General features: G+C 43.6%; 1 protein-coding gene across 2 annotated transcripts in view; it reads left to right on the plus strand.

The window, feature by feature from the left end:
• The window catches only part of Slc1a3 (solute carrier family 1 member 3), a 73,518-nt gene extending 59,208 nt beyond the window's left edge, over positions 1-14,310 (plus strand). For both annotated transcript variants that reach the window (XM_034523395.2, XM_076916115.1), the window contains 5 exons: positions 3,036-3,328; positions 5,845-6,078; positions 6,624-6,818; positions 9,650-9,784; positions 12,089-14,310. In XM_034523395.2, coding sequence (XP_034379286.1) covers positions 3,036-3,328; positions 5,845-6,078; positions 6,624-6,818; positions 9,650-9,784; positions 12,089-12,296 — 1,065 coding nt within the window. In that variant the 3' untranslated portion in view covers positions 12,297-14,310. The remainder of the gene's footprint in view (positions 1-3,035; positions 3,329-5,844; positions 6,079-6,623; positions 6,819-9,649; positions 9,785-12,088) is intronic.
• The last annotated feature ends 8,889 nt before the right edge of the window (positions 14,311-23,199 follow it).

Below are 23,199 nucleotides of genomic sequence, written 5' to 3' on the forward strand. Positions count from 1 at the left end.
TAAAGTTAGACTATTCTATTTCTGGATTTGATTTAGAAATCATTGACCTACTTATTAGAAGCCTATGAGGAGCCTCAGGGATTCTAAAGATGCACCGTATCAGAAAGGGATGGCATCATTGTTTATGGAATGCCTGCTGTGTGCCAACACCAGTGTTATATTTAGTCCTCACATGAACGGGATGAGTATCACTGTCTTTATTTCACCCGTGAGGCGGCTCATTTACGAGAATGGGGGATTACGTAATGAGCACAAGTTCCCACAAGTAGTCAGTGGCAGAGCCCAAATTCAGATCTGTATGTTCCAACCTCTTCCTACCACTCCACGATGCCTCCCAGAAATCAACCCAGAGATTCTACCTGGAGGCTATGGTCCAGCCCTTTCTGCCTCACATCTAGGCAGTTCTTGGCTCTCTACATGGTGGACACAAATATCTTCTAGCATTTGGAAACATAGTTCATTCTAACCCCCTTGATTAGTAAAGCTTTGTTGCCCAAGCTATGAAAAGGAAAACATACAACAAATTAAATTCTACTTCCTAAACACTCCTCCATGTGGTATCAAATCACCTAACCGTTCAGTTTGGGACATACAAAATAAAACCAAATCCTGAGCCGGGCGGTGGTGGTACACAGCTTTAATCCTAGCACTTGGGAGGCAGAGGCAGGCAGATTTATGAGTTCGAGGCCAGCCTGGTCTACAGAGTGAGTTCCAGGACAGCCAGGGCTACACAGAGAAACCCTGTCTTCAAAAACCAAAAACCAACCAAACAAACAAACACTGAACTCAACAAGCACTGTGTTTTACATATGTCAGACAACATCTCCTACACACACACACACACACACACACACACACACACATACACACACACACACACATTTTTAGACTATTTGTAAAAGATAATGCACAAGCAGATTGAAAGATTCAAACACACTCCTTTTTAAAAAGGAAGAGAACGAGGGAGAAAAAGAAACAAAGAAACAAAGAGACAAAAAATACAAGGAAGGGAAAGAGAATAACATTTCCAGGGCTAGCCTGAACTACAGAGTAAGTTCAAGACTACCTGGGGTCATTTAATGAGATATTATCTCAAAGTATAAAACAAAGGGCAGGCAAAATGGCTTAGCTGGTAAAGGTACTTGCCAATAAGCTTGATAACTTGAAGTCAACCTCTGGGCCCCACATGTTGGAAGGGGAGAACAAACTCTCCCAATCCCCTCTGACCTCCACATGGGCACCATGGCCTGTGTCCCTACCCCCAGTAGATAAATGCAATGAAATTTTAGTTAAGTATATTTAATTTAATTAATTCAGATAATTAAAATAATTTAAATAAAATAGTATTTGAATAAAATATATATAATAATATTTAAATAATACACACACATACATATGAAATAAAAGGAGAGATGTGGATACAGTCTAGGTGTAGAGTGCTTAGAGAGCACATGGAAGATGCTAAGTTTAGTTCCCAGGACCACAAAAGTCAAAAATGCTCAGGCAGGTGAAAAATCTAACTTTCTTTATTCAAGAACTACAATAACAATAAATAATAAACCCCTTTCAATCCAATGCAGCATCCCAGCATTGTGGGTCTGTCTGCTCCTTTGCTGGCAATGGCTGACATGAAAAATGCTGATCTCTAAATCCGTTAGATGAGAAAAGCGCTGAGCTTCACAGACTCGCCTGCAGTTTGCATGCATTGGCAGCCCTGTGAGGGGGAAGCAGACGTGTTGCCCTAAGACCTATTTGGTTTAGACTAGACTGCAAATCAGGCTGCAGTTTCTGAGTAGGCTCTAAATTGTGTGCATCAGTAAAGAGTAGGTGGGTTTAGACAAAATGACCAGGCTTGAAATGTACCGCAGAGAATTCACAGAATCCACAAATACCCAAGAGCGAAGAGACTGAGAGTTGACTGTACTAGAATTTTATGTGTTTTTCAAATAACCACAGTATTGACAGCTGACCATGTCCTTGTCTGGAGACAGTGGTTTTCCAACAGACCAGAAAATCTCCTGCTCATTCTTGGTACAAAAATAGCCGAGCGCTCCATGCGTGGCTTCTAGACTCTTAACCCAGTCAGCGTTCATACACCATTACTCAATGACGCTTTCCTACCAATGCTATCAGGGCCAGGGTGGGAATCTCACTTTTCTGGAGCTCAAAGAGGGTAGACTTAACTTTATTCACTGCGAGTTCTCAGCACTGGCTGACTGGATCGCCTATGCAGGAGTCATGAGATCAAAGGTGAGAGGTAGGGGGTCATGGGTTAGCTTAGGAGTTAAGTGGCTTGGAGCAAACAGGTTATCCTTACCACGGAGCTATTAAGGATTGGTAGCTATAACATCAGGACTGACTTGAAGACTCGAGGATCTTCCCGCCCATCCTCTGAAGTTTCCAACCAGGTCTAATCCCAAAGGCCGTTGTCACTGAACACCGCTAGTCCACATTAACGTTATATGTTTACATATATAACGTTATATATTTACATTTTACATAATGATGTCCCTTGTGGTGCTTAATGTGGTCCTTGCCACAACCCTGTGAGGTAACGTCAGTGTCTATCCTGTTACGTAGCTGTGGGCTATCAAATGAAAGGTGGTCCCACTGCAGGATGTCCATAGAAGGCAAGAGGATCTGAGGGTATTTGAGTTTGGGCTCTTTGAAAAATCTCATTATAGTCATTCTACCAAGAGTTCAAGGGAAAGCAGAGACGTGTGTGTATGTTGAGTCTAAGGTCTTTACACAGATGTCCCCTCTTTATTGTAATGTGTTATGTACTCAATTCAAGTGTGTGTGTGTGTGTGTGTGTGTGTTGTGATTCATGTGTATTTCAATGGTTTGTGTCAGTGTTGAGAAACAGGGATTTGGCACAAATTAGATAAACCATACATAGGTGGGTAGATATATAGACACTGTCTATAACACTACCCTTTGAAATACAAAATAATGTAATATTGGGATAGAAAATTTGGACAGCAAGAGAGTTTAACAATCACTGAATTCCTATTATGCTTCTTATTTTTTTTAAGTTTAAAACCAGCTACGAGAAGAGAAGCTTCAAAGTGCCCATCCAGTCCAATGAAACGCTTTTGGGCGCCGTGATCAACAACGTGTCGGAGGCCATGGAGACTCTGACCCGGATCCGGGAGGAGATGGTGCCTGTTCCCGGATCTGTGAATGGGGTCAATGCCCTGGGTCTAGTTGTCTTCTCCATGTGCTTCGGCTTTGTGATCGGAAACATGAAGGAGCAGGGGCAAGCGCTGAGAGAGTTCTTTGATTCTCTTAACGAAGCTATCATGAGACTGGTAGCGGTGATAATGTGGTGTGTATTTCTGTATGCTCCCTAGCTGTGTATGAGAGGCTTATTGCATTCCGTGTCTGTTCTGTCCTGAGAACGATGCCACCAAGATGGATACTTAACAGCAATCTTCCTGTGGAAGCCACAGGAAAGTCAATGTGTTTCTGGCACTGCACAGGCCCTGAACCTAAATTTCCTTCCTTGTTTTGAAAAGGTTAGCTTCCCATACTCCATTCACCCGCTTACATGTGCTTGGTTATTTATTCACACAGCTCCTGAGTATCTACTCTATGATTAGCATAGAGTACCAAGTGCACTAACCACAGCAGCAGAGAGCAGAGAGGGTACTCTACATCTCATACGCTTCTAAAGGAAACAAAGAAAGAATAAGCAAATATGTGTCATATTCCTGATAAGTGTGGTGAAAAGAGAGAGAGAAGGCATGCCATCTGCCCTGGGTGGTACAGAAAGGCTTGAGGTGACTCTTTCTGCTCAGTTCAGGATGACTGGGTACATCCTGTTATACAAAAAGAATATTCCCAGTAGGAGAAAAAGTCAACATAGGCCCCGGCTCATTGGGGTAGGGGTGGGGGGATGAATTTTCCCTTCTGTTTGAACCCTAAGAAAGAGCATATGTGTCAGAGCTGTAGTAGCATCCAGGAACACTCAAAGGAAGTATCATGGACAGCTAAGCCACAACTTATGACAAAACTTCCCTTAAAAAGATTCAGGGCAGGAGACAAAAGAAAAGACTAAATCCAAAGGGTAAAGGGGGCATTCACTTTGGAAAATAAACTCTCCCCAGCTGAGAGAGAGAGAGAGAGAGAGAGAGAGAGAGAGAGAGAGAGAGAGAGAGAGAGAGAAAGAGAGAGAGAGAGAGAGCCAGCCTTGCTTGGCTCAGGCCTAGTGTGGGAGCTGCTTTTCTTTCATTCTTCATTTTTAATATCTAGGCTCCTTCTTGGCACCCGGGGCAGGAAGGCATCAATCGCTAAGAAAAGCGTTCACTCACCAACATGATTAAAAATATCTTTTGTCTCTAATGCCCACAAAGCCCATAGAAATCCACATCTTTTCGGAGTTTGCACAAGACGAATATGAACTTGGCACAAAGACAGGTCAGAATGTGGTCCCCACAGGAGCCTTCAAATGGAAAGCTCCTTTGAAATCCTGGCCGGGCTGAAAGTGGACATTTATCTTCATATTATTAAAATCCCTCCACCTTTCACCTCTTCTATGAAAGGAGCCCATTCAAGGCCACTGAATGAAGCTCACACGCGGCTCTTCCAGCCATACATTTGCCTACCCACTCAACATTGAATTATGACATTTCTGAGAACAGGTACTTCTGTGATTTCCTGGCCTGCATTTTTAAAGGACTTTTGAAAGGAGGGTTGTATTTCTCCGAGTTGCGGCAAGTCCCCCGCACTTCCCAGCAGACCCTCCTCCTCAAGGGTGATTGGCTTCTGTCTTTGGCAGTGTGTTTTGTTGTAGCTTAGTGCACACATCACACAAAGGCAGTTGAAAGTCGGCCTTTGAGCAAGTAGGGCTAGTTCATTATGAGTCATCTTGGGGTCAGTTGCCCATTCTTGCAGGGACTGTGAGTAACAGCCTGTGGATAATTACTTAATTCAAATGCCTAAAACCTGACTGTAGTTGTACATCCATACACTTTATTAATTTTAATAGCTCTGGCTTTATTTTATGGCCTTCTATTTATGGCAGGAGGTACTAGTATTTAGTTTACATAGTAACATAAAATTTCCTGTGAAAGGAAATTTACGTAAGTATGAAAAGTTACTTGAAGAAAATTAATGAGTGATATTTTAAGCGGAACATAGCTACGGAAGAAAGCAATAAAAGTGGCCCTACAGCAAGTGGTTCTCAACTTTCCTAACTTTGCCACCCTTCAATATGGTTCCTCTTGTTGAGGTAACCACCAATCATAAAATTATTTTGGTTGCTACTGTTATGGGTCGTAATATAAATATCTGTGCTTTCTGATGAACCACTGTCGCAGAGTAAGACAGTTAAGTGTGCGTCTAACACCCTGGCATCACAAGGCATGGCATGCCATAGCATGTTGCCTGCTTTAGCTTAGGAAGCAGGCTGTGGTGTGAGAAATGTTCTGAAAAGCGTGATATTGGTATAGTGGCTTGTTCCCAGTACTTAGCCGTAGTCAAGAGGGAATGGGAATTGCAGGCATCTGAAGACCCAAACAGGGATCTAACTGTGTCTGGGAAAATGGAGGTGAGGAGCAAAATTATTCTCCTTCCTAAGGTCTGAGGCCAGTAGGGATAAGGTGGGGGTATCCTAGAGCAATTCAGAGTAAAAGGAAGGCCCAATATAGAAATATCTGGGGAATTTTGTATTTTTAAATAGAAAAGAATGACATCTGTAGTTTCTACACATCTTAGCTTGGAAATCCCCTGTCTTTCCCATTTTGTTTTGTTTTATTCCTTTTTCTCTGCTACTTGGTAATTTACGCGCAACAAGCTATAGGAAACCAAACTCCCAACTGAGCATGCGTTGCTCTGCCGTAGGTATGCACCTCTGGGTATCCTCTTCCTGATCGCAGGGAAGATTGTTGAGATGGAAGACATGGGTGTGATTGGGGGGCAGCTCGCCATGTACACAGTGACAGTCATTGTCGGCCTCCTCATTCATGCGGTCATCGTCCTGCCTCTCCTCTACTTCCTGGTAACCCGGAAGAACCCCTGGGTTTTCATTGGAGGGTTGCTGCAAGCGCTCATCACAGCCCTTGGGACCTCTTCAAGGTATGTGTGTATACTCATGGCTTTATTCCTCTAAAAGCTCGAGTCTAATCCTTTACCTTGGATCTGAGCCTGAGGGTTGGGAGTAAGGAGAGGCATTTTGTTTGGGGTTTTAAATTTCAGGAATACTGAATTGGCTTTTTCACCTCTAATACTGATCGAATTGTACCTCCTTGGGACCCGGAAACAGCTATCTGTAAATCCTTTTAGAGGCAAAGGGAAAAGGAAAGCCCTTTCCAAACCACAGGCTTCCTGTCTTCCAGTGACATCTGCCTGACAAAAAGGGAGGAGAAAACAATGTGGGGCAGGTATCTATGATATGGGAATCATCCTAAGTAATGCCTCGGAGGAATCCAGGCACAGACTAGTGCCCAAGTGCCCCTGTGAGGGCACCGCACTACCCCTAACCCCCTAGCACTTTAGACAATGCTGACCTAGTCAGGACAGGAGAGGGGAAGGAAATGCCTGTGCAGAAGAGCAAAGACAAAACACAGAACTCCTGGGGGTGGGGGGACCTCAGCTGACAAGCCCTCTTTTGCTACCCTCAGTTCTGCCACCCTACCCATCACTTTCAAGTGCCTGGAAGAGAACAATGGTGTGGACAAACGTATCACCAGATTTGTGCTCCCCGTGGGGGCCACCATTAACATGGATGGGACCGCCCTCTATGAGGCTTTGGCCGCCATTTTCATCGCTCAAGTGAACAACTTTGACCTGAACTTTGGACAGATTATAACAATAAGGTACAAGGGGAGATTTCTATTGATGAATAGAAATTTTCTACAGAACGGTTTTAACGGAGGAGAGCGTGAGCCGGTTGGGTGAAGATTGGGAAGGGACCACACATGAATAGGAGGTTGGAGTTAGAAGGAGCCATTGTATTTCGTGGCTTTTAAACTTCAGGTGTGAATATTCATTCAAATAATACAGAAGTGTATGACTTGGAAAGTATGATTTGCCTGTTACCTCATCACTCTAAATCTTTTAGTAGGTAACCATTGTCCATGACTGATTCCCAAAGACTTTTCCCAATGCAAGGATATGTACGCACTTCTTTTTAGTAATTAACCATACCACACACACCATGTGCTCCTTGATTGGTTTATTTATCAAATCAGAACTTACAAATGCATCTAGCTCATTTTTAAAAATACCTACAAGATATATAGTATAGTTAATTCCATTTTAAAAAACATTCAGTTATACTGCAATTTTGAAAGCTTTCAACTGTTTGTAGGCAATATTGAAAAATGAAAATACACTTGAAAACTAAATTGACTTATTCTCCTGGGTTAATTTGTAGGTAGTATAAGGTGAATAACAGATCTTACAAGTAAGGCTGAGAACTCAATTTCATGGAGAATCATTTAACCAATATTTAAGATAGCCAATGAAAAGTAATTTTCCTATTTGTGCTTTTCTCAAATCTCCTAGTTTCATCCTGCATAAGAAGCTATCATTCTTAGCAGCTTTCCTTGTAGTCCGCAAAGATGGTCCATGCATGCACACAGATCTAACCCTTTGCCCCTTCTTATTACCGGAGTAGGCGTGGTGAGTCAGAAAGACCAAGGCAATGAACCGGAGGCTTTAAGACGCCTAGTCCAGATCACCTGTGCCCTTTATTCCTGTGAGCTTGGTTTAGCTAATATTAACATCATTAGAAGTCAGGCTTTTGTTTGTGAAGCTGTTTGTTAGGACAGTTACCTTAGCCATAGAAATGTTAAAACAATATTACAATATCCTCTACTGAGATCTAGAAATCAATATCTTGCCATTTTGTGCTTTCCCTCTTTTACCCCCTCCTTCTTTCTCCTTCCGTCTCTCCCTCCCCCTCTCCTCCTTTCCCCTTTCCTCTTTCTGTTTTTTCTTATTCCTGTCATATTTCGCTTACTGCATTCAGCATTCATCTCCTAAGAATAAGGATATTCTTCTATGTACCCACAGTAATGGAATCTCGAAAGTCCTCCCAGAGTAGCCGTCTACCTTCGGACTTCCCCTAACTGCCCCTCCCCAATGTCCTTTACAGTTTTCTTGTTCCTCAGATAAAGACCAAATATCAATTTTTATACCTGAAAGTATGTCTTGTGATCTCTTTTAATCTCTGCCGCTCACCCCATATACTCCTGATTTTTATCTAGAAATGGTTTCCTGTATGCGTATAAGCCGTTAGGAAGGGTAATAGCTGTAGTAAACATTAACATACAATGATGAGGTTGGGCTACCATGGCCAGGGATCCTGGGCTGACTGGGGATCAGGAGGCCCACTCTAACCACACTGGAGGCTGGAGAGCAGTGTCTTGGCCTAGTATAACCTATTCTCACATGCATCTTGACATACTGGCTAAAGAGCCCTAAGTTAAGACAGCTGAGTGTGGGCTAATAATGAAAATGGTATCAGTGACCTGAACAAGACCTAAACAAGATACAAATACACTCCCTTTAAGGTTTGCTCCATAAAGCTTTCAAGGCTGCTTGGTGTTCCACATTGTAAGGAACAAAGGCCATAGTTGCAAGGTTTTTAGGTATCCCCTTCACCCAGACGATTTGTGGTGGCTTTTCAACATGGCCAAGTTTTTGACAATGGGAAGAGGAGAAGTCAGAGGTTGGCCAGTCACTTCCATCTGTGCTTCATTGCCAGAATTTAGTCTGTACCCCAAAGGAGGCTGGGAAATGTAGTTCCCATTCCAGGTGGCCATACCAACTAGCCATTCTAGTGCCATAGCATGGAAGGACTATGAAGAATCATAAGTGTTTTACCCACAGACTCATTGCTTTATTAATATTGCTGTAGTCTTGCCAATGCTTTATTATTCCTGCGGAGACATTTTCACACTCCAAACATCACCCTATCAAAGAAGTCTTAGACACTTAACATACAGACAAACTGGGTCCATACTGACCACACAAACACACACACACACACACACACACACACACAAACACACACACACAATTATAACACTACAGGATTCTGTTCATAAATCATTCTGCTTTTTGAATTAATAAACTTACTTTTGTGGCCACATCAATCATAGAAATTCAGTCTCTTGAATAAGGCAATTATCAGAAATGAGTTGTCACTATAACTCTATGGCTCTTTGAAGCTCAAGGTCACCTCTAAGTTCCATTGCAGTGCCAGGGTGAATCTAGGACCTCAGGAGTGGTAGGCACATGCTCTACCACAGAGTCACCCACCCCTTTCTGTTGCTCTCTGTAACTCACAAAATGATTTTAAGGACATAGAAAAGAATGTAGCCACCAGTTTCTTCACTTACAAAATGGTCACAGGATAAAGTCTACTCCACTGTGGGCCACCACACCATTGAGACCATCAAATGAGGCAAAGCATGCTCACCGTATTAGCCGATGCATAATAAAAAAAAAAGTGCACGATCAATTTTAATCAGTCTGACCATTAATTCAGTTAATTGTTTCTTTATGTATTTATGTTTATGTATTTATTCCCATCCTCCTCAGGCAGGTCCTCCACTCAAGTGTGAGAGCACGAGTCTTGCAAGGTACTCTCTACTAGGAGACATTTGTAAACTTTTCGGTTTTGCTCCTCTGTCAACAGTATCACAGCCACGGCCGCAAGTATCGGGGCAGCCGGGATTCCTCAGGCCGGTCTGGTCACCATGGTCATCGTGCTGACATCTGTGGGCCTGCCCACGGATGACATCACACTCATCATTGCAGTGGACTGGTTTCTGTGAGTATTTGAGGGGACTGTGTGCTGACATACATATTTTACCCACAATCCCTAGCCCCTCTAGCACCACCACAGTTCTAGAATGATATCAGCCTAGTGGGACTGCAGAAGAACTGAGAAGACACACTGGCTTGTAATGGGATCATCCTTATCACCAGACCCCCAGTCCTTACTTAGAGTCTCAGCCTAACTCCCCCACTCTCAGCCAGCGGGTGGACAGGGCACATCTGGCTGCTCTCCCTCCTACTCCATAAAGACCTAGTGTCTGCAAAGCTGACATAAGTCAGCCAGGCTCAGCTGCAGACCCCATGTGCCAGCTCAGGCCCTTCCTCCCTGTGCTTCCCATTACAGTGAGATAATGCAGGGCAGATGTTTATGTCTGAGACCCATGAGATGAGGAGTAGCTGGGCAAACAGTGGGAAGTGAGCTCTTATTAGCAAGTGAAATTGATTAGAGGCTCTGAGGAAACTCCCAAGAAATTTACTCTCCTCATCCTCAGATCCCACCATGTCTTTAAGCCTTCTTTCCTCACCCTTCCAGGGACATTGTCTGTCCTTTGTCTCTCATAAATTCCCTTCTACTGGGGAAAAAAATTGTTTAAGGGATGGTCAAAGAGAGGACCTAGGAGAACATGTTAGATGCCGGAGTCCACGTGTGATGACGTCACTAGAGCTAGGAAGAGTCCAGCAGTGTGCTCCAAGGCTAGGGAACAGCGCTCATCCAGGTCACTTGGATCAGCTCTGGGCCTGTGACACTCACTAGTCAGCCTACCTAACCACTCTAGTTTCCACCTCCCTAAAAGCGGAAATGCCCATGTTCTCTGCCTTCTGCTGACATTACAGGGATTAAGTTCAATGACAGGTAAGGACTAAGCCTATGGTCTGGCTCCAAAGCATCAATTGACAGAAACACTTTGGGCCTGGGGATGGCGCTCCCCTTGCTAAGTGCTTGCCTGGTGTTCACGAGGTTCTGGGTTCCTTCCCTAGCACCACATAAACTGAGAGAGGAGGGAGGAGGGAGGATTTTTCAATCCTGTAATCTCAGCCCCTGGGAAATAGAGTTCAAGGCTATCCTCCTCAGCCACATAAGGAGTTCAAAGGCAGCCTGGGCCAAATGAAAACTTATCTCAACAAAAACAAAAAGTACTTTGGAAGAATGCAAGCTTCTACTCTCAAGATTTTTTTTTCTTTTTGGGGTGTATCCCTGGCTGTTTTTGAGCTCAACCCGGTAACTCACAGAGATCCGCCTGCCTCTGCCTCCCAAGTGCTGGGATTAGAGGGGTGTGCCGCAATGCCTGACATTTTTTTTCTATTTATTTTTAAGTTAGAATGATGGTTCATTATATATTGACATAAATAACAATTTTTATGAAACATAATCACTTCTAAACAAAAAGGTTAGTGAAAGAATGTTGCTGGAGTACATTTTGTGAGTCTCCAAAATGTCTTGGTTAACATCAGACAGCTCCAAATATCCCAGCTCCTCCTGCATCCAGTGTGCTATGATGTAATATATCATGGAGTCTATGCAATACCACAAATTCCTGAGTAAATAAGAGTAAAGAGATCAAATGAGTCCATAGTATTAGTATTAAAAAATGTTTTTATCCCGGGATGTTTCTCCAAGGAGACTCTCTGTACCATGCTTTGAGAACCGTTAGTATAATGGAAGGTGAATGAAAGAAAGAGAAAATGTTAAATAGACCCAGGAAGAGAACTGGGGAAATGATCCAGCTAGTACGATTGCTTGCTGTGTGCTTGAGGGCTTGAGTTTCCATCCTCAGTACAAGAAGAAGCGGGACACAATGGCATATACATCTTCAGTGTTGGCCCTGGAAAGGCAGAAACAAGAGGACTATGGGGAATGGCTAACAAGCCAATCTAGCTAAATCTCCAGGTTTAGTGAGACACCTTATTTCAAAAAATAAGGTGATAAGGTGGGGAATAATTTAAAGACCACACTATTGGCTTCCACACGACACACAGACACACATACATAGAGAAAGAGATAGAGAGAGAGAGAGAGAGAGAGAGAGAGAGAGAGAGAGAGAGAGAGAGAGAGAGAACAGTCCTCACTGTTCACCTTCTGTTTATAGCCAGACTAAATAGCTGGAAACTAATCACCTCCTTGTGATTAGTTGTAGGCATTGTGTGTCCAAGTCTGAAATGGTTCTATTGAAGGGGTACACTACCCAAAACTTAAAAGATACTTCTAAAGCCTTCTCCAGCCAATTCACAATAGAAGCTGGGACCTGGTGGTTTTCATGGGACCCTCTCTTTTCCTTCCTTCCTGCCTCACCTGCAGGGACCGCCTCCGAACCACCACCAATGTGCTGGGTGACTCCCTCGGAGCAGGAATTGTTGAGCATTTGTCCCGACATGAACTGAAGAACCAAGATGTTGAAATGGGGAACTCCGTGATTGAAGAGAATGAAATGAAAAAGCCGTATCAGCTGATTGCCCAGGACAATGAACCGGAGAAACCGGTGGCAGACAGTGAAACCAAGATGTAGACTGACACAGAAGTGCTTGGAAACTGTTCTACAATGTATCCATCTCCCTGAGCTCACTCGCCCAGTGAGCTCCTCTTTCCTCCCTACTCTGATAGGATTGGAAAATGTCCAAAAACAAAGGAGGGCTCTGCAGCAGCTGAAACGTATTGGTTTTAGCCCACATTTGAAATTCTTAAATCATTTCATATTATTCTTACCAAGTAAGTTACTACAATCGAACACAGTGTCCATATTACAAATGTAGATGGCAAACGATCCCGCGCAATTGTTTTGTAAGTAAAAGCATTAAGCAAATGATAGGCTACAAAAAAAAAAAAAAAGTTTTAAAATCAACTTTCAAAATGTAAATATCCTTCAGAACACAAGTGAGTTTTACTCTGAAAACATAACAACTTGATGAGTAATTACCAGTTACCCGTTGGGTGTCTGAGAGGTTTCCCCTTTCTTCTAGTCCTGGCTTTAACAGCATCAGGGCAATGCCCACATGCACACAGCGCAGCTGTGGGGGGGAACAGAGAGTGAGGCTCCCAGAGTGAGCCTTGTCTCATCCCTTGGTCTCAGTGTTCTCATCCAGAAAATGAGTGACACCTAGATACGATAAGCCTGTCTAGCCCAGACTTCTGTGACACCAGGAAGGACCCTGCCCCTGTATAACATGAGGCTCTCAGACAGGACACTTCATGGGAGTGGACATTTCTCTCTAGGGGCAGGCTGTGTGTGGCTCACTAGGTTCTGGGCCCAGAATGTTTGCTATATAAGTAGACAGTCGGAAGGCCATCTCAGGAGGCCATCCCTTTGGCCTATTGCTCTGTTTTGTTTTGTTTTCCAATACCAGAAGCACTCCGAACCCAAGGGAAGAAAGCCTCCCACCACCTCTTCAACTGACAATTAGATGTTTAGGAAATAAAGAGAAGACTAGCAACTAGAAAGAGTGTTCATGGTCTTGCTAAAGAGTGGAGAAAAAAAAATAAAGTATAGCTAACATTACAGAACGAGGATTCTTTTTAAGATCACAAAAAGTTGGTTTTCTTTAAGGACTAAAATGGAGAGCTACATTTCCACCTTTTTCTGTTAGCCTAAACACTTTGTCTTCAGTTCCTAATCAGTCCCCAAGAAACAACATAGGACATCACTTATTTCTTATCTCACAGTCCAACCAACGATATCTCTGGGACAGATCCATAAGCTGGGTGGATGGTCTCATTTCTGAAAAAAAAAAAATTTGTTGTTGTTTTTTGTTTGTTTTGTTTTTACTATTTTAACCAGAACTTCTTAGGATGACAAAACAAAATACTTCTTTGTATAGAGATGTCTCTTGACAAATCTTTCAAAAGTCTCATCTAGAGTGGAGTTTGCTTATTTGTATCCCCACACAAATAAAGAGAAAAAAAAAGAAAAAGAAAAAAATGGCAGATGAATCAGTATGAAAATAACACCACTGAGGGTGGAAGAAAAGACAGCAAGGGAATTTCTTTCAGGCAAGGCAGCTCCCAGGTTTAAAAGACATTACTTTTACTCCCTTAGGACTGTCCAGTCAAAGATCCCCAATGGGAGCCACCTGACAGCACCAGCTGTGTCAGACTTTCTGACCGAAAGTGATGAATGGACATAACTATGCTAACAGACCAAGCATTTAGAATTGAATCTCCCAGTCTACAGTTAGAGATTTTTTTTAGAGATCTTGAGCATTCCATTCGTATAAAGGTTAACACTAGGCTATGGTGGAGTAATCATTTAATGACAAACTCTATTTGGGAAATACACTACAGAGGTTAATCTGTGTGGCAGTCATTTTGTGACACTAGTAGAACAAACCTTAATCGTGTCAAATTAATGCTGTTTACCCCGTGTGATTATTTTTTTTTATACTAACCATTTCTTACGGAAACAAGTCCTCTAGGGTGATACTTTCGCCGGTCCATCACAGGCTCTGCAGATGTGTGTACCCACTGTGGACCTGGAAATATCACTTTGTAGATGTATTTTCAATAAAGAAAAAATAGTTTTACATTAATGTATTTGTATGTTGCTATTTTTTTCCCCTATTGACAGAAATAACGGTAGTGAACTCAAGGAGTGGTAGAGAAAGATGCCCCTCTGGACAGGAAAATCTTGACAGAATCAGCTGGGGGAGTTAGCCATGAGGCAATATGCAATGACACGTTCATTGTCCTAAAACAGTAGCTCAGAAGGAGGCGGAGATGAGAGACTCGTGGTGCTAGGACACTTGCACCTGGTTGCCCAGGCCAGATTCTGATTTCTCAGATAAAAGAAATCATTTCTGTATTGGGGTTAGAAAAGCAGAACTCTACCATGGGGCTCTTTTAAATAGAATGATTTCCTCTCTGACCTTCAAATTAAATAGATTTATCTCTGTGATTACTGCTGCCATTTAGAAAAAGAACGGGATTAGATCCCAAAAGGCATTTCAAAACCAGCCCCAGTTACAATAACCACTTATGGAAGACTATCTCCTTCAAGCTTCTTAAGAAAGAATTGGTGAGCAATCTCACAAAACCTCCAGCTTGAAGTTGTAGCCGTATATCCTTTAATCTCGCTGGCTACCAGCAGGGGGCAGTCACCTACAGAAAAGTTACCTAAATAGAGCCTGTGTAGCCTAAAGCAATCCATGGGAAGACTTCAGTAGAATGACTCATGCTTGATATTATAAAGTTTAGCATATTTGCATTTTTCTTAATTTTCATCAGTCTCCCTATAGGATATTAGGAGGTTTGTTTTATAAATCACTGTATTTGAATCTTGTTCTAAGTCATAGATGATATTCACGTAGCTAAGCTGGGAATAGGAAGGAGATGCTCAAACCCAAGAGAACAAAACCCAGTTATCAAGAAGAGATCAATACCTGCAAGCCTGTGGAATATTCTAGACGTTGGAAAGCATTCTGGAAAACAGAGAAAATCAACCCACTACTAGAAAGTACTTGCTTCTAAACCAATTTCTGTCTACTCTGCAGCCTAAGGTGGAGCCAGTCTGTTAAGGCCATAGAGACATCTTTTTCTTTTTAAGACTTACTTATTTCGTGTGAGTACACTGTTGCTGTCTTCAGACACACCAGATTCCATTACAGTTGGTTCTGTAAGCCACCATGTGGTTGCTGGGAATTGAACTCAGGACCTCTGGAAGAGCAATCGGTGCTCTTAACCTCTGAGCCATCTCTCCAGCACCATAGGGACATCTTAAGAAGCTGGCTCCTGTGAAATTGGACAGGGCCATTGTGTCTGAGAAACAGGGACTCTCAGTCCCAGTCTGATCACAGTGAGAAGGAAATAGGGAGAGATTCCCACATTGGGTGGTCATAAATCTGTTCACAAACAGAACTACGAAAAAAAAATTCAGTAATAAGTAAAATTTACTTATTACTAAGTAAATACGTTTAGTTTTTTGTTTTGGTTGTTTTTTATTGTTTTGTTTTGTTGTTTACTCTCTCTCTCTCTCTCTCTCTCTCTCTCACACACACACACACACACACACACACAGAGATTTTCTTCTTTAAGTTTCTAAACCCTCAGAAGTTAAGGTTCTTGTTTTCCTTTTCCTATATTCAACCTGTCACTCTCACAAGGCAACATGCAGCCCTTGCTAAGCCGGGTGGAGGGGACTCTGGCACCTTGTTTGCATAGACTCTGAAGGGAGCTTGGAGGAAGGGTTTGTTTCCTCCTGGAGGGGAGCTTTTTGGGGAAGACCCCGATGCCCCGCCCCTCCCCGGAACACAGGGCCTCTTTCCGGGCAGCCCGCAGGGCACTTGACCCGAAGCTGCTGTCAGTCATGAGGCCTCTGTGTTACTAGGCTGTGTTTCCATTGCTCCCACCCGGGTGGTCCCAGATCTGGATCAACAATGCCTAACTCTGTGTGGCCTCCTCTTCTGGGCCAGGGCAGCTGAGTGCCACGACTGGGGCACACTATGAATGAATAAGCCCACAAAAAGGGGATGGGGGTGGGGGGGTGGGGGTGGGGGAAAAGAACTGGTGAGTTGTGTCCTAAGAGGTGATGAGAACATCCACCCCGTACCTATCAGGGGGAGCCCAGCTGGGACCACCACGGAGGATGCTCTGGCTTGCTGCCTGAGAAGGCACCTGAGCTACACCTAATTCCAAAGTGCAAGAGGGCTTAATCCATAAAAGCCAACCAGTGGCTTAAAATTCCTGAAGGCTCCCCTTTCTTGGTTCCCTCTGTCACCTTACTAATGCAAAGTCTCTCCAAAAGGCTGCATTTTCCCAGGGATCCTTCAGCTTTTCTCTCCCATCACCTCTCAGAGATCCTTGTTAACCTGTGAGTCACAACCCCTTTTGGGGGTCAAACGACCTGTTCACAGGGGTTGCCTACGACCATCAGAAAACACAGATAACTACAATTTCTAACAGTAGCAACATCACACAGTTTTAAAGTAGCAACAAAAACAATGTTATGATTGGGGGTCACAACAACATGAAGGGGTTGTGGCATTAGGAATTAGAATTAGGTTGAGAATCACAACTCTAGACTACAGAGTCTTAGAGGACTCTCATTCTCTCATACTTTCTCAGACACACACTCGAACTCTGAAGGAAGGTTGTCAGATAAAATACGACATCCCATTCAACTTGAACTTTAGGTAAGGAACAAATACTGTCTTAGTGTAAGTAATAAATAAATAATACAGTAAGTATGAAAAGTAGGACACTGAGTGGTCTATTATTTGATAATATGGGAAGCCCACATACAAGTAAAATGAAAAATAAAAAATAACTCCTATTTGCCTAATTACAGTGGTCATAATATGGGAAAAGTCTGTTCAAATTTAGTGAAAGATGAATGTTCTAAAACCCAAGGCTGGAGTAGCAGTTCTGTGGGCTGGACAGTCTGTCCTATGGTTGGAAGGTGTTGCTATGTTGTCTTCAGAGTACGAGTGTGTGTGTCTGAGAAAGTATGAGAAAATGAGAGTCCTCTAAGACTCTGTAGTCTAGAGCTGTGATTCTCAACCTAATTCTAATAACCACTTCAATTTTTAATTGCTAAGTGAAAGCAAAAACATTCTTTAAATCTCCCACATCTAGAATTTCCTACTATTTATTTGTCCTGGTAATATTATCACTGGTGATGTCCTTGTAAATCTTGTGGCCACCGTTTAAAAGTGTGATGAATTGCCTTTGAGGCTCTGCACAACTGTCTCAAATAAATTAAATGGTGTTTAGCTTATCTGTGCTTGAAGCACTTTAAAGCTGGCATCTGCTTTTCTTCCCTCTTGTTCTCCCCTTCTCTCCTCCCATTCTCTCTCTGTCCCTACTCCACACAGAACATTCTCTGTAACCATTAAAATACAGAAGTGTCACTGGCATTGCTTTCAAGAGATGGCACATTTTCCCCCTTACTTAAGGGTGTCTTTTAGAAAAGTACCTATGTGTTGGTCCTATTGTCCTGTTCAAACCTGACCATTTTCCAGGAACTGTAAAGAGGGAAATGGGACCTTATTTTCAAAATCTTTTCCAGACTCTGAATGGCAGGCATTCCACAAAAGCCCCTACATTAAGCCAGGTCTGACGGCTGGGGGAAGCAGAGTCCACAGCAGAAGGAACAAACAGAATCACTGTCTCCACCCAAGTGATGGGTGGGTCCACAGCCGCTTTCGAGACCACACTACGTCTACTGGAAAATGGCATCAGGTGGTAACTTAGGAGTGCTTTCTCTAGCTGTGTAAGTTTGGGGAAATCGTTCAGTCCTGAAATTGGCCGGCCAGGAGCTTAGAGACATAGCCATTTCGAGAGAAAATAAAGACCATTCAGGAGTCAGCTCAGTTCAGAACCTTGAGCTGGTCGAATGGCCTGTCTTCTGTCAGGAATACTCATCTGAAAACTATCATCCAGGTCCGTTGCATTGAAACTACAGGATTCAGAAGCCAGCTTGCCTTCAAGCCTAGAAGAACTATGAGCCAAACAAACAGAAAGCACAGGTATCCCAAGGAAAAATATCATGCCAGGCATGGTAGCTTAGGCCTGGCATGATACTCTGGCGGGCTGAGACCAAAGTATGAAGCCAGTTTGAAGCCAGTTAGGACTACCTAATGAGATCCTGTCTCAACCTGAGAGAGAGAAAGGGGTAGAGAGAAAAAGGCAGAAATGTTTTCTGAAATGTAAAGTCCTTCAGCTTCTGAGATGTTGTTTAAAACCAAATCTGGGCACGATTGGTAAATCTATACCATAATACACCTGACTTCTCAATCAGCTTGAAAAAGCCGCTGGACCTCAGTGATTCCCAACTGTACATGTGGGGGTCAGAAACTAGCTTTCACATTGGGTTATCATATGTTAGAAGGGTTGTTCCTATAGTGAGCGTTAGTTAAATGGTACATTACAAAGTTCAACTTCTTTATCTCAGATTTAAATAGTGATTCCTTTTGCAGGGGTGGAAACGGAGTAAAAGGAGTACACATACATCATTTATATGCATGGGTGTTCATCAAATTCTCAGCTCAGCTCTTAGTACTCTGGATAATTCTCAAAATAGCTATAAGGAAATAGTCCAGTAAAGGCAGAAGAGGCTTCGCGGTGACACTGAAGAGCGGTGCTAAGCCCCAGAGGTACACAGATGTGATGGAAGGACGCTCATGAGAAGCTGCAAAAACTGGGAGGGAGGCTGTGGGGAGGAATCCTGTCTCCCCTGGAAACCAGAGTCTCCAGAATCTGCCAGAGCTCTTCAGGAGGGGCCTGGGCACTGCACTGGGGCAGACCGAACTCCCCTGCCAGTGTCTGCGAAGCTTTTGTCAGCGTTGGCTCTCTCTCAGCAGCCCTGCGCTGCATGGTGGTTTTGTGAAGCGCATAATTCGACACTCCGGGGAGACCACCCAGCTTCCTCTCCCAGGGTCTCTCAGAGAACAAAACTGTCCCTCTGTGTGCCAGTGACCTCCCCCTCTGCCAGCCCCCTTTCCACTGCTGCCCCCCCCCCGTCACCCCCCTCCCGTCACCCCCCAACCCCCACCCCCCACCCAGCCAAGTGGAAATGGAAAAGCCAGTCAAGCCGTCCCTGGTGGGAACCAGGAGATTTGATACTAAGGCAGCCCAGAGGAGGCCACTCTGAGCCTGGAATATTGCTGCCACCGCGTGGCAAGGGCCTCCCGGCCCAGAGCAGCCCACACCATACACCCAACATTCTCTAGGAACTCATCACTGATAGGCTCAAGGAGGGCTGTGGAACGAGAAATAGCTCAGAAGTCCGAAAGAAGAGTGAACTTGAAGAAGTCTGTGTCTGCAATGTGATTCCCAAAGTCATACTGGATGGATAGTAACCGGGAACTTTCTAGAAAGGCTAGTTCTCAGGCCCTATCCTGGATCAGACTCTGGAAGGTAGAACCCAGCAGTCTGCTTTAACAAGACTGTTGCACACCAAGGTTTTAGAACCACTGGTCCAGAGTCTGAAAAGGCAAGGACCATGAAGCTAACCACCAGTGTCCTTATCTTTCCTTGGCAATGTGCTCTGGCCCTTGAGACAGGGTTTCTCTGTGTAGCCCTGGCTGTCCTGGAACTCACTCTGTAGACCAGGCTGGCCTCGAACTCCGAAATCTGCCTGCCTCTGCCTCCCATGTGCTGGGATTAAAGGCGTGCGCCACCACTGCCCAGCAAACATTTTTATTTCCTAGGATTATGGCAGAATAGATACAAAACAAAGGAAAGGTCACTGGTGTGTATACATGCTTGCTGGCTGGTTCAAAGACTAATACTTTCCTTTTCCCCCTTCCCTTCTCCCTCTTGCTCCAGCCCAAATGTTTTTATTTATTATATATAAGCACACTGTAGCTGTCTTCAGGCACCCATAAGAGGGCATCAGATCCCATTACAGATGATTGTGAGCCACCATGTGGTTGCTGAGATTTGAACTCATGACCTTCGGAAGAGCAGTCAGTGCTCTTAACCGCTGAGCCATCTCACCAACCCCCGAATTACTAATACTTTAATTTAATTAAAATTTAATTAAGTTTAATCTAAATTAAAAATAAATTTATTTTCTTAATTTAAAAAACTGTGCCTAACACATGGCAGGCATTCCATAAATACGTGACAAATAAATGAAGGATCTGAGTTTTCTCATTGGGTTGAGTGGTACTATGAACAAATTTATTACCTCAGAGCAAAAATTATTATGCTCAGAGCAAAGGCCCCATGTTTGAAGGCCAGGAAAGACCAGCTCAGAGATCAAACATGCTGGTACGCCAAGGGCTTTCAGCCCCCAGACCGGGACCAATAACTGTGTGTCTTTTAACCTGCCCAGTCTGAGATGTTTTGTTATGGCAGCTCAAGCAGGCTAAGATGTGGTGGGGTGGGTCTAGTCACTGTTGGGAAGCACACCAGTGCAGGGCGAGGTCTGGAGAGGAACTGGAGAGCTGTAAGTACTGGGTAGTCAAGGAGGCTGCTCGGGGAAGTCTCATATAGAACATCTTAGGAAGTAAGGCACCAGCCTTGGATTTAGAGGGAAGATAAAGCTAGTGATAAAGGACCTCGGGTATGCATGGTGGGCTTCCAGAGAATGAACTCCTCACCTGACTACAGAACCTTTGTCTCTAGTCGCTAGCATTGTGGGAAAGTAAATTGTTGCTCTTTATAAATTGCCCAGTGCAGAGAATTTGATTATAGCAAATGGGACTAAGAGGATGTGTAGCTGTTTGTCCTCTGGCGTGGCCATCCCAGTTTTTGCCCATGGAAGTCAAACCTCCCGGTTAACTCAGCCACTTCCTATTGAGATGGTTGGCACCCTATCAATGCCATCTCTTGGTCTCTCTGCCCCTCTTCTCCTCTCTACATTCTTCAATCAACCCCCATTGACCTATCAAGACAGGGCTCCATGAGACTTCCAGTCTCTCAACCTGTCCTTGTATTTCCCAGGAATGAGAAAAATTCAGATATGCCAGTTACGCCCTCTGCTGGTCAGGGCACAAAAAGCAATCGGGAAATGAGGTTGGGGCATACAGCATTCTCCTCAGCAATTTCCCTTGTGTCAACCTTTCTTTCTCCAGCCATGCCCACAGCTGGCAAGGCTGGGTTTGGCATTGCCCACTTCTCCTTTTGCATAAAAACCCTGTGGTCTGGCTTATGATAAGTAAGAAGAGAAATGAGGGAATTTAGCAAATGGAATTCCTTTGTAATATATAGTTTCAAGCCTATTGCCTTGAGACAAGATCCTATTATGAGAACCAAAAGACCTGAGTACTGTCAATTTCTCTCTACTGTAATTATTCCAGTTTCTTCAGGCAAATGGGTAGCCTTGGCTGAGAGTATTCTGACAAGTAAAAGAGAAAATTACATCGGCTCATCCTCAAATATTATGTCAGTGTTATAGGGGGAAAAAAAAGCTGAGTCCTGGCAGTCGAGAATTCTTCTCCAGGATTCTTTTTCATACAAGCTTTTTCAAAAACTCATCTCCTGCTTCCTATTTCTCCCTTGGAGATGTATTCATCTATGAAACTCAAACCGTTCGGGCCTTTTATGTCTGGCTGAGTGTTGCCTCCATAATTTATTCCATGTAGATCTCCCTTGAAATTGCAGCTCATGCCAGCAGGTCACCCGGGACTTCCTGCCCTTTAGAGGCCCCACAAGACAAAAGTAAAAGCCCCCTACTGAAGAAAGAGGGGCCACCCTAGAAGTCAGATGCTGAAGGAACTTGGCCCCACCATCTAGCCCTGGCAAACTCCAAGCCTGCATCCTGTCTGGTTCGTTCCTTGTGAAGACCTAAGTGAGTAGACAGGTGGCTTCACATAAAGTTAACAGGAGTCTTCTCCAAGATCAAGGAAAACTTTGATACAGGAAAGAAGCAGGTAACCGCTGGCTTCCTGTCCCGAAGGGAACGCAGAGATGGCATCTCCAACCAGAATCCCATTGTACAGAAGAAAATCAAGGGTCCATCTTTGGAGAATGAAAAGAACTCCCCTGAACATCAGCTTCTATGCTTCTACATTGTCCTTCCCCAACCCAGGGCTCGCTGTGAGCTCCCGAGGCAAGGAGTCACTCCTGGTAGTTACATCTGTGCACTGGCTGTGTAGCTTGAAGCTCCAGATACACATCAGAACCTTTTTCTTTTGAAATTTTATCTATCTGTCTGTCTGTCTGTCTGTCTGTCTGTCTATCTATCCATCTATCTATCTATTGAAAAAGATATGTATGGAGGTTAAAGGACAGCTTATGAGAGTCAGATCTCTCCTCCCATTATCTAGGGTCCAGGTATTCAACTCAAATCATCTGCTTGACAGCAAATATTTTTACCCCCGAGCCATCTCTCCACCCCCAGTCTCCTCTTTCTACACACTGTATTACCTGCACTAGTAGCTTCACATCTTTGTACCCAGCATCGCCTCCTCCTCTGAGAAGCAATATTAGAATCAAAGAAGTTCATGGAAATTTAATCAGCACACTCTTGACAAGCCCAGCATCTACAGTGATATATATATATATATATATATATATATATATATATATATATATATATATATATATATAATTAGGGCTGATAAATATATATATATATATATAAAGTGATATATATGTGATAAATATATATATATATTATTATTAGGGCTGAGATTAAATGGAACATCATTCCCCAGTCTGACCACAGGACTCTGACTCTGTGTGGTTACACCACTTCCAAAAAGCTCAGCAGCCCAACAGATGTTTCCCACTGTTAACACATGTGGCCACGTTAAGTGTTGCCTTCCTGAATTTCGTCACCCATGGCTGTGTCTGCAGAGGGAGCAATGCTGCCACAGGATGGCAGCAAATCGTTACCATTTTGCTCCCGAGCGCTAAAGCCACATCAGTCTGTGGAAATGGGTAATTTAGTAATACAAACAGGCCCAGGGAATTAATGCTCCGGCGAGGAAGATTATGTATAAACACATCACAAGAAAATAGTGACACAGATC

This window comes from Arvicanthis niloticus, chromosome 19 (assembly GCF_011762505.2).
Source record: "Arvicanthis niloticus isolate mArvNil1 chromosome 19, mArvNil1.pat.X, whole genome shotgun sequence".
Lineage (NCBI taxonomy): Eukaryota > Metazoa > Chordata > Mammalia > Rodentia > Muridae > Arvicanthis > Arvicanthis niloticus.